This window comes from Gavialis gangeticus, unplaced genomic scaffold (assembly GCF_001723915.1).
Source record: "Gavialis gangeticus isolate Ggan-Ray unplaced genomic scaffold, GavGan_comp1, whole genome shotgun sequence".
In the NCBI taxonomy this organism is placed as follows: Eukaryota; Metazoa; Chordata; order Crocodylia; family Gavialidae; genus Gavialis; species Gavialis gangeticus.
Genome location: NW_017728994.1, coordinates 31111944 through 31123550, shown reverse-complemented (window position 1 = coordinate 31123550; position 11607 = coordinate 31111944). Strand labels below are relative to the sequence as shown.

Here is an 11607-nt window from a genome sequence, read left to right as displayed (position 1 = left end):
CACAGCCCCAGACCAGAGTGGCTCCAGGGGAGTCTGCAGGAGACGAGCACAGTTCACATGGAGAGTTTGTGCATTTCCATTGCTTCCAGGATCCTGAGTTTAGTTCTCCAGCAACCTGGCTTCAGCAAAACCCAGTATCAGGACCTTAGCTGGTGTCCCAGGATTTTCTCTACCCTGCCCCTCCCACCCCACACCCACACTCCCCTGTCTAATAAAATGCAACCAAGGGAAAAATAATAGTTGGTAGGAATCTCATGTGACCATCAAGATAAATGAGATTTTCTTCCAGTCAAAGCCAACCCCTACTCCTGAATTTCCTGTATCACCCCTTCCTTTGACCTGTTTTCTTTTTTTCTCTTTGAACCCATCTCTAGCTTGGGCCACTGACCCCTAAACCCCAGGCTCATTGTAATGTGAATCCACCATTGAATGATACTGAAGAGCAGTGTAAGAGTAAATGTGGTAGATGGGAGGCAAGTTCTTGCTGCAGTCGCATACACTTGCACCGAAACCCTGCAAACAGCTTGGGAAGGATGGATGACCCCAATGAGCTGGAGGTCTGTACTGAGTGTGGAGAAAGGAAATATGGTAAGGTCTGTTCCAACCTACTCTGTACCATGATGCTGCTAAAATGTGGCCAACAAGAAGTCACACTCCTGACATAATCTTTAGGACTTGTGGCTTTTTTCTCACCCTTCTCAGTCCCATGGACACTGTACAGCTCAAATGGAGATGGGGGCCAGGGGTTGGTTCTGGTAGGGGTACCTTTCCAGATAGGAGGAAATCAATACAGAACTTCAGAGCAGAGAAGGAGAAATTTGAGTCTCAAAGCTTGAGAGCAAAATTTTCCAAAGGACTTATTTTGGATGTTCCTTAGGAGCTGAAGCTCAGTGGAACGTAGGGTTTGTCTATCCTGTGCTGGACAGTGCTCAAGGAACACTACCATAAATAATGCTCTGCCTCCTTCCTCCCATTCTGCATGTGCCAACTGTCCTGTGGACGTTTTTGAATGTGCGTCAGGGATGTTCCCAGCCTCACTGTAACAGCAGCTAGTTGCATGGTATGCTTCTTAGCATGCAACACATACAGAAAACATCTACGCAAGATGCTACGTCACCATAGCAACAAGCTACAGCACCATAGTTCATTGTTACTGTGATGTAGCATCAGCAGGCACTAACTGTGATACCTCCTCTGCTGTGCTGTAATGACGAGTTACTGGGCAGTAGCTTGCTGCTACTGTGCGGTAAGTTTGGAAATGATGCATGAGCCGCCAGGACTGCGCAGTATCAGCAGGTACTGCACAGTCATTTAGTACTTGTAGGAGTGAGTGGATGCAGCATGTTTTCGTGGTAGTACTCCTTGCTATGTTCTGCCACAGTGAAGACAGGCCCTTTGGCTTTTGAAAATGTTACCCTAAATGTAGATCCATGTGTGTGCAAAGCTGGAGAGCCCTCAGACCTTGAACTTAGCACTGGGTTCCATTTCAGCAGATGCCAGCAGACAGCTTTGCTAGAGAATGCATCATTTCATATATTTTGGGTATAGTTTAAAGCTTGGTGAAGTCAGTGGAATCTCCCTAGTAACTGCAGTGGTGTTTAAAACAAGCCTGGTTAAGCAACTTCACAAAGCGAAAGATCAAAACTTCCTTTTTCCATTCCATCACATTTTGCTCCAGTTGGATGAAAACTCATGCACTCTAGAGATGATTGATGAAGTCTGGGAACAAAGGAAATGTTTAATGTTACAAAAGTTTAACTGTTGTTCCTGCTAAACCTGAAAATGGCTTTATAATGCATTGAAACAAAACAGCACCAAGGAGAAAAGCAATAATAGGAAAAATTAACATATTAATGGAATAACCCATAATGTTATTTTTTATGTGTGTTTATTTTCTTTCTATTCTATTTTTATTTTCTTTTTATTAAGAATTCTAGATTTCAGTCCTGTTCAAATATCATTTAACCTTTTGGCTCTTGCCAGATATGTCTCCACTAAGCAGAACCAGTGCTATTTCTATCCTGATCAAGGGATATTCATTGCCACACCTGTTTCTTTTGAATTGGGTGCCAGCTGGAAATAGTTCCTTTAGAAAAGAACATCCCCAGTGAAGTGGAACATTTTGTCCATTAAATTTGTATCATTTTAGGTGACATCATTTTTCATAAACTCTACTGCTATGACCTCTACATCCCTTCAGCAACTCCACCACAAAATAAGAAGCAAATTGACGTAGACAATTTCATTGACGAAAAGATTGTGACAGTTCTGGAGAAGAATGGCTTTCTCTGCTACCATGGTTACAGGAATTTCACTGGAGGAGAAATGATCATACAGGCCATAAGCAAACCCATGAAGATTATCCCAGTAACTCTTATACCAATCTACAAAGACCATGATTTCTTAAAACTTCAAGATATGCTTATAACACCAGCAATGTTGAAGAGAATTGTGCTGCTTTTGTTTGATGCTACTCAGACTGAACCTGTTCTCTTGCAATGTTGCTTCTCAATAGACATAAATGACCCCCAGCTTTTACCCAAAATAATAAAAACCATTGAACATCATAGGACACAAATCCCAGTGAGCAGAAGAAAAGAGATAGCTCTGGGGGAAGGTGACACAGGTAAGGAGACAGACCTTGAAATGTTTGACTGATTAGATTCATTTTATTTAAACTACAGTTTATACTGGAGAGAGATGCAACAATAACAGCCCTGGAGATTGACATTATTCAGGTACTAAAGCTATGCACAGCCTGGGCAGTGCCAGTGCAAACCTCCCTCATACTTCAGGCATGCCATGCCCTAGATCTGGAAGCAAGAAGGCTGAACATTTTCTATGTCTGGTCAATCCATGCTTCTTTTGAGTCTTGTACTCAGGATGTTGGTTAGGACCACTGGGGATATTGGCTTTTGTAACACAGTTACCTCAATGCTGGTACTGGATTGTGACCTACTGGTCTGTTTCACATAGAGTTATTTTTTCACTTCCTCCACTGAGAAAATGTTTCAGAAATATTCAGGAATTATTTCCTTGGCAAAGTTTGGAACTTTAGTTTTCAGCTAGTCCAGTGGAACTATGGCAGCTTACATTAGCTGAGGATCTGCCCAATAGGTCCAATAACGGAAACCTCTGAGAGAAAAACTGAATACTGCTAAAATATGAAGAACCTCTAAACATGATCTAAAATACTTTCTTTTGCTGGGATATAAATGTAGAGGCTAAAGAAAAGCTTTCAGGTCTAAAGCAAGTTTTTTATGGTTGTGTCTACATAAGATGCTTTACTGCACAGTAGAGCTGATTACCATGAAGTAAGTGTCACTGTCTACATGTGCCGACCCTTAAAACACAGTAATTTCTTCTGCTCAGCAGTTAATTTACTACCTGCAAATGCAAGTAGCAAATTAACTCCTGAGTAATTACTGTGCACTACAGCATGTATAGAAAGCCAGTCAGGAGCAAATATGGTCCTGAGCACCTGGGCAGCAGGGGGTGGGAGATTGCTTCCTGCCCCAGGAAGCTGCCTGCTGATGGGGTGGGCTCTACCACCACTGCCCCAGTGGGGACAATGTCCATCTGCCTTGACAACAGGGAACTCCCAGCCCCCACTCCACAGTCACCATCACAGAGTGGGGGCTGGGCCTGGGGAGAGTGTTCCTGGTCAGGGGCAGGTCCCAGCCCCACAGATTTTTCCTAGCTCTGTGGCCCATCAGGCGATCGAGGTATGGGACTTGGAAAGAGCTGCGGTGGAGGGGCAGGTTCCAGCCCCCTCCTCCAATCTATTGGTGGGGCAAGTAGCAGTGTGCCCCATGCTGGGTGGAAAATCCCTGTCCAGCTGTGGGCCCACTGCTAGCTGCCCCACCAGGAGATTTGGGCAGGGGGTGGGGACCTGCACCTCCCCTGCCACTCTTTCCAGGCTCCCTGACCCCAGGGAGTGGGGGCTAGGAGCTCTGTGCTGATGGGGGAGGGGGACATGGTCCCTGCCCATAGGTGGAGGGAGAAACTTTTATTGGGGGAGGCTAAGCATGTGGGAAGGAAAGTTGGAGGAGGCAGGGGCAGGGGGAGGGGAAAGGGCCATAGGGGAAGGGAGGAGGGAGTGGAGCCAAGCCAAGCCCAGGATCGGGATCAGGGCTTGGGCCCACTGCGCCTTTCCCTTCCCCTGCACCCAGGGTCATTGCCTGGCACTGGTGCCCACTGTACCCATGAATCCACTGCCCCTAGCCCTGCACTGTCCCCAGATGCCTCCCCACACCAGACTTGGCCCCACACTGCCTGGGGGGGCTTGGAGCCAGGGGATGGAGTGGGGCCAGACTCAGGCTGCCAGGGTGGAGGGGATGGAGCCCCCAGGACCTCTGCACCTGCCCTGCCCTGCTCAGAGTCATCCCCAGGAAGAGCCTAGCACAACGCCGGCCCTGGCCCCAGCCCCAGCCCAAACTGGCAGCCTGCCCCCGGGATGTAGCAGCAGGAGCCGTTCCCCCTGGATGAGCTTCTTGTGGCTCAGTTCCGCGTCCAGCTGTGTAGCGCCTGCCCCACCCCTAGCCCCAGCCCCCAGCCTCACTCCCTTCCCAACCTGGCTGCAGCTGCCGGAAGCCCTTGGCTGGGCTGCCCTACCGCTGTCCCGCATTTGGTGGGGCTAAGCCCCGTTAGCCCCAAGTTCCACTGCCTATGTCCCTGGCTGGGTCCCAGAGCCTACCCTGCAGCAGGCAGCTGCTGGTGGCAGGGAGCAATTTCCCAGCTTTTGGCAGCCTCTGAGCTAGCACCCAGAAGGAGCCTAGAGCTCCCCCCTGGCTGCTGCAGGGGGCTGGTGCAAGACTGGAGGGAGCAGGAACAGACTGATACTAAACACATTCCAGTCTATAGTAAACTGCATACGGGCCCAGGAAGTCTTCCTTTCCGGATTTATGTTTTGAATTACATGGTGAAAAATTCTATAACATTCATCTCCTGCCTCCTCTTTTCAGAGTCTACTTCATCCTCGTCCCTTATTACGGGCAGAGAATGTAAGTTTTTTCAATGTGCTGTTTGGGCTTCTTACAAAGCATCTCTGGGACTGCAGAGGCACATTCCTCATATCAAATAATATGTCTTTGCATGTGTCTCCTTTACAGCCCCTTTTGAGAGGTCAGCTAGATCAAGGATATCCTTTAGGCCACCAAGGAAATGCCAGGGGACCAGATACCAGAAGAGTTACTTATCCTGGCCGCAGAGATACAAGGTGCTCTCACGCAGAGGTAATGCTTTCAGCAGGACAGGGAGAGACTGGTTATTGTAGTATCTGGCAGCTCTTAAATTTCGTCACGATGACACTTTCTTGTTCATGCAGCTATGTCAGCTCCTTGTCTTCTAAAATAGATGCATCTCCATGGAGGATATTAGTTATACGAGGTGGTCCAGAAGCATGATTTATCAGGCAGGTACCTGTAGCAGCACTGTGGACTTTGATCCAGGTCCTCTGGAGGTCAATGAAGGCTTCACTGGAACTTTAACCAGGTTCTATTTGAATAAATGGTCAATTCTGTCCTTTAAAATATTGCGTGTGGCCCCTGAACTGAGTACATACTGACAGAAAGGTTTGTTGGCAGGCGTAGCCTGACAACAAGTAGGCTCATGATTGTGCAGGTGGGGAGACGCGGAGCTGAATGGAATGGTTGCCTCCTGTAGAAGAAAGGAAGGAAGGAGCAGAGACCAAGAGGGGAATGGATGAGAATGAAAATATCAGGGAGAATAAGGAAAGGGATGGGAATGGTTGGAGAATGGAGGAATGTCACAGGGTGAGGAGAGGGAATGATGGGTGAAGTGAGCAAGAGGTGAGAAGAAAGAAACAGAAAACATCAGTGAAGAGAGATGGGAAAAAGGAAATGTCGCTTGTGTTTACAAAGTGATAGCTATGTAATTTCTCCACCTCTCTGCACATTTCTGAAGCCATTATGAATACAAACGCCCCCAGAATTTTGATACCTAGATCTTTTCACTCCCATGGGTCCTATTTCAAGCCCAGCTGATATTAGCCTCCTCTTCCCTTCAGAAATCAAAGACATCTTGAAAGATGTGTCCTGCTTGCCATTTCGTGATCAAGTGGGTTGTTTGCTAAACTACTGTGAAGATGGCAGAGAAGCGGTCAGAGCACATGCCTGCCGGGCACTGATCAGGACCATGAGGAAAAACATTTTGACTTTCTCTGGGATGGCAGACTTGGAAGACTTTGAGCAGACAATAGGAATGCTTCTCCAAAACAACACACTTGGCTCTCACCTGGAGCCTTGCCTTCAGCTGGAGAAGCTCTACTGTTGGACCCTGGCTGTGATTTTCATTAACATCTCCATGGTGTACAATGTGAGGCTGAGGGCTAAGCTGCGGGCTCTGACTTTTACAAAACAAAACATCCCCTCAGAGGAGATAAATTATGAGTATCTCTGCTTTAATGCCTACCAGAAAATCAACACTGCCATCTGCACTGCAGCTAAGAAACCCAAAGCCTGGCCAAATTTCATGGCAATGTATGTGAAGCACCTGAAACATTTCCTGCAAATACTGGAGCGGAGAGTGTCTTTCACAAATGAGAGAGTTCTGCAGTTCCACTCCATCCAGAAACAGCTGCAGAGGATCCCCTGGGTGGTAAGACACATCTTCATCCTGGTTATCACTGAGAAGGTGAGTAACAAAGTGATCACGGCCCAGTGTGCGTTCTGTTCAAAACCACTGGCTTGTTACAGAGGTTCCATCACCCTTGGTTTGATCCTGTGATCTTGGGACTGGCAAATACTAGAGCCAAGGGAAGAAATTTGTATCTGGATCACAAAGGGGTTGGGGTATTAGGACTGCAGGCTGCATCGCTATGAAACCTCAGACACGTCACTTCCTGCCTCTTGGGCAGGGGGCTGGACCTGATGATCTCACGAGGTCCCTTCCAGGCCTAATGTCCATGAAATCTAAGAACTCTATGAAAACATCCTGTGTCATTTCCTCTTTTTACTCATTTCAAAGGTGGCGAGATTCCAACCCCTGTTTCATATTAGTTTTAGGACTTAGTTGTGGTTTTGCAACAAAGAGCTTTTTCATTCCTATGATGCCCCCAGGGGAAGCCTAGAGCATTCATTAAAATAAATATTAAATATTGAATCTGATTTATACAGTAGTCCAGGGGGTTTTAAAAATGTAATAGTAATGTGCATTTGTCTTCCTGATGTAAATTGTACACACCGTAATCCATAACTAATATATGCAAGCATGCAGGCACGTTTGTGTTGTGTGTTGTGGGCGCATTCACATTCTGGAAACCTCTCGGAATAGATTCAAAGAGAGTTGGCAACCCTATGGGTGGAGGAAGGGAGGGGAAGGGCAAGCAGCAGTGGCACTCAACCCCTAGGCTCCAGAGCTGTGTGAAGGCAGGGAATCCTAGCCAGACCCCATGCTGACTACCTGGTGAGCTGAGCTTATGGCACGTGCCAAGCCCTGGTAGCAGCTGTGCTGACATGCCAATGAGCTCAGAACTCACTGCACATATGGCACACAGCCAAAGGGGAGTATGACTATACAGCTGCACCCCATCAGATACACCCTTGGAGGTGGCGAAGACTTGGAGAGTAAGATGTTCATGAACCTGCTTAAAATAATGTGTAACTAATGCCACTTGCTGACTAAAAGCAACCCCCCCCAGCCCCGTAACCACAAGTGTTCATATGTATGGGCACATCTACACATGCTGATTTAAGGTCCATTAGCCATGTTTGAGGCACATTAAAGACATGGGTCTACACATGCACATCCTTAATGCACCTTAAAAATGGCAATTTTAGGGTATTCATGCCTAAATTTTATACCTACAAAAGCAGGTATCAAATTTATGCACAAATAGCTAAAATTCCTTAATGCACGTGTAGATGTGTTAAGGTGCATTAACACTGTGTATGTTGACTGATGTGGGACTAACATTAGTCCCAACTTTAGTTTAGTCCCAAGTAGGTCCACACACTGCCTTAATGCGCCTTAGCATCTGCATGTGTAGATATGTGCCTGAATTGCCTTAATGAGCATTAGGCAAATGCGCATTAAGTTTAGGTGCATGTAAAAGCACTTGTAGAAACATCCTATATTTCTTTTCAACATTTTCCAGGTTTTTGAAGAAAAGCTTCTTGTGATTGGCTATTTGTTCCTCTTTAATGTCTGCACAAAGATGGGGAAAAAGCACTGGGAGATTTCACTGGAAATAGTTGAACGTGTTACTGAACATATCCAAGAGAACCATACTCCAGGTACAATACATGCAATTGCCTTTATCCCTCTTTTCTTTCTGTCTGGCTCAAACAAGTGGCTTTTCTCATAGATTGCTGAATTTTCTAATCTATCTTTGGAAAGCCAGTTGCATACTTGGGGTTGTGTTCTGTCTTAGTATTGTGTTAGTACTGCAGCATAGTGCTAAGATGCCATTCATGGAAATGTGGCCTTTAGGAAGTGACATAAAATGCAACTTCTGGTCACTTGTGACCATTAAAGCTGCCCTGGGCCTTTTTGCAAGAATGCATGTGTTCTGATGATCAAATCAGTGGCATAAATGGGTAGCTACATTCTGTCTGTTTAAAATATCCTTGCAGTTTCAGTGGGATATACTGTATTTTCTCCTCCTGTCTCAAACCACCACGTAACATTGCTGTGCTCTTTTGAACATAGCTGTTGTGTCCATTCCAGTGTGTACTTAAGTAATGTCTGCAAATGTTCTAGAAGTTTCTGTAGTAATATGAGTTATTTAGGGATGAGAGGCACTAGTGACATCATGCTGTTCTATCCTAGGGTCAGTAACAGAATGTCTGAAATTTCTCGTAAGCCTGTGGGAATGGTGTGTGAGTGCTGACACCAAAGGAAAGAAACGTTGGGTGATGACCATCCTAAATCATTGCTTCCAAAAACTAATTTACCATCCATTAAGTGAGGTTAGAAGTTGCATTGCACCTCTGCTTTTCAGTGAGGGTGGTACCTATGTCAACATTACAGAGCTGGGAAACAAGCTGATCCCAGCCAGTCCCAAACTCATGGAACCAGCTGTCCAAGAATATCTGAAGGTTACCTTCCCAGATCTAATCATCAGGGGACAACTGCAAGTCAATTCCAGTTGCATGATAGCCCAGGGAACTGTATCTACTGGAAATGTACTGATCTGCATGGCTAAACAGCAGACTCTGAATGACATCCTGCAGACTAACTCTACTGACAGTGACAATGAAAGATTTCAAGAGGTGATCAGAACAGTGAAGCTGTGTCAAGTCAGCAATTCCATTGCCAGCCTGAAAAGGTTCAGTTCCTGCAGTGTGCCTCCATGTTATATGTTGGAAGACGGGAAACCTCTTTTGACTTTCCTGCAGGAGGAGAGGAATGGGCTCACACTGTCCAATATAGTAGGAATATTGAAAGACATTGCCACAGCTGTCTGGTCTTGCCACCAGAGAAGGGTCCTACTTTGTGACATAACTCCAGCCAGTTTCGTTGTGTTCACGGAAAAGGGAAGTGAAGGTGGATCTCTTCAAATCCAGACAAAGCTGTCAAATTTCTTCAGTGCGAAGATGACTCCTCAGGAAGAAGACAGAGATTACAGATATGATTGTCCATATGAAACCATTAAGTCCTTGCAGTTCACAGGTATGATTAGTTATGGCTGGTGTGCCTATAGTTTAGTTGACTGAGCTTGGGGTTTGAGTCTAGGAGACATGGGTTATGCTCTTAACCGCTGTTGACTAGTTGTGATGGATAAAATAATTTAATTATTTGATTTTAAAACTTTTCTGCTTCCTTGTTGCTGGTTTCAGTTTCAAGCTGTTGTCAGGCATGTTTGCTGTTTTTTCACGCTGTAACTGGCCAACAGGTGTGGTTAATTGGCACATAATACTAAAAAACAATAGAAACTGCTGTAGCCAATGTAAACCAAGAGTTCTATAAAAGGAAGTGAGTTCAGCAAAAAAATTCAGTCCCAGAGGTTACAAAATTGTAGTAGTTGTGTTGGCAATCTGAGACTTCATTGTGTGCTGATTTATCTTTACAGTTCAGTGTTTGATATGTGATTAGTCAAATATATACGATAATCCAAATTGTAAATAGCATCAGTCTAGTTGTTATGGACAAACTGAAATAAACATACTGAGGAAAGTAATGTGTACAAGTATATCAGGTGACAAAGGCATGCATGATGTGCATGATATGCACTGTACAGAACCAACCCACAATATGTCTCATAACTTGAACCAAACTGAATTTGGACCTTCTGTATAGCTCAGAAAAAAATGAACCCTTTCATATGTCTTTCAAACTCTTATACCTGATTTTATTGAGGCTGTGATTTTTGAAAGCAAAACCTAAAGTTAGACCCTTAAAGTAACCTGATTTTCAAAAGTGCTAAGCCCAAATTGCAGCCCCCTGTGACTCCACTTTTGAAATTCAAGCTACTTGTTTACAGTCCTAGACTTTGACTTTGGAAACATAACATCGCACTTCCATTGTTTTATACCTTGGTCTAAGACTTTTGATCTCTCACTCTTTTATGCATTATAATAAAGGAGCACAGCTAACTTAGTCATATTCTACTCTCTTTGGCTGCCTTCTCATTACTAGGTCACAGCAACTTGTGTCTGTGTAACAGGGCAGTGTCCTGGACTGCTCCTTACTCCCTACTTTGGGTTTATACAGGTCCATTCCCTAGTCTCTGTATTGAGCAGGATGAAGTTCTGACTGGTGCTGAGTGAAGTGGGCAAAGCTCACAATAGTTAACTGGGCAAAACTGTAAGAAAGGGGATTTACCCATTGGCCTTGTTCTTAATTTGTTTCTATCTCTTGACACAGGGGATAGCGAAGAACCTCTGTCTGTGTATTTCAGTGCTCCTGAGTCCTTGACACGTCACATCTTCTCCACCTTCTCTGATACATGGATGGTAGCTGCTACGTTTTATTCAGTTCTCCTTTATGGGGCACAAACCTACTTTGAGCTCAGCCACTTGCCTGTTTCCAAATTCGTAGATGAGGTAAATATCTTGAGAGAGGGAGCAGAACACATAGAATATCTCCCATCCGACCAAGGGAACGTTCTTAATGCCGAAGTTGAGCTTTATGGGAATTCTGACAGCCTGGAAAGATCTGAATAGCTTAAATCTGAACTGAGCTTAATCTTCTAATATAGGCACCTTGATAGACTATCCAAATCTCACTGTGGAAGAGCACACAGTCAAATGGGTCGCCAACTGACTGGAGGGCTGCACCCAGAGGGTGGTAGTGGATGGGTCCTTCTCAACCTGGAAGGACGTGGGCAGTGGGGTTCTGCAGGGCTCGGTCCTTGGGCCCACACTGTTCAACATCTTCATCAGTGATTTGGAGGAGGGGGTAAAAAGCACCCTGCTCAAATTTGCTGATGACACTAAGATGTGGGGGGACGTGGGCACACTAGAAGGAAGCAACAGGCTACAATCTGACCTAGATAGGTTACAAGGGTGGGCGGATGAGAATAGGATGGGTTTCAACACAGACAAGTGCAAGGTGATGCACCTGGGGAGGAACAACCGGCACCATACCTACAGGTTGGGGAACTCCCCTCTTGTCAGCACGGAGGTGGAAAAGGATCTTGGAGTC

At 45.4% G+C, this 11607-nt stretch overlaps 2 protein-coding genes across 2 annotated transcripts in view; both read left to right on the top strand.

Annotated features, from left to right (window-relative positions):
• The first annotated feature begins 371 nt into the window (after positions 1-371).
• On the top strand, positions 372-8699 carry LOC109287143. Its single transcript, XM_019502107.1, has 6 exons — positions 372-588; positions 2150-2626; positions 4965-5003; positions 5966-6654; positions 8117-8255; positions 8689-8699. Exons 1-6 carry the CDS (start codon positions 534-536, stop codon positions 8697-8699), a joined length of 1410 nt encoding a protein of 469 aa, XP_019357652.1. The 5' UTR covers positions 372-533.
• A 2129-nt stretch (positions 8700-10828) lies between these two features.
• The window catches only part of LOC109287247 (insulin-like growth factor 1 receptor), a 47086-nt gene continuing 46307 nt past the window's right edge, over positions 10829-11607 (top strand). The window contains exon 1 of the mRNA XM_019502193.1: positions 10829-11006. Coding sequence (XP_019357738.1) covers positions 10914-11006 — 93 coding nt within the window. The 5' untranslated portion in view covers positions 10829-10913. The remainder of the gene's footprint in view (positions 11007-11607) is intronic.

Excerpts from the sequence above, each read along its gene's own strand:
- LOC109287143 (XM_019502107.1), top strand. The coding sequence starts at position 534 with ATGGATGACCCCAATGAGCTGGAGGTCTGTACTGAGTGTGGAGAAAGG. Across the intron at positions 589-2,149 it reads GTGTGGAGAAAGGAAATATG|GTGACATCATTTTTCATAAA; the intron begins GTAAGGTCTGTT and ends GTATCATTTTAG. Across the intron at positions 5,004-5,965 it reads CCTTATTACGGGCAGAGAAT|ATCTTTTCACTCCCATGGGT; the intron begins GTAAGTTTTTTC and ends TTTGATACCTAG.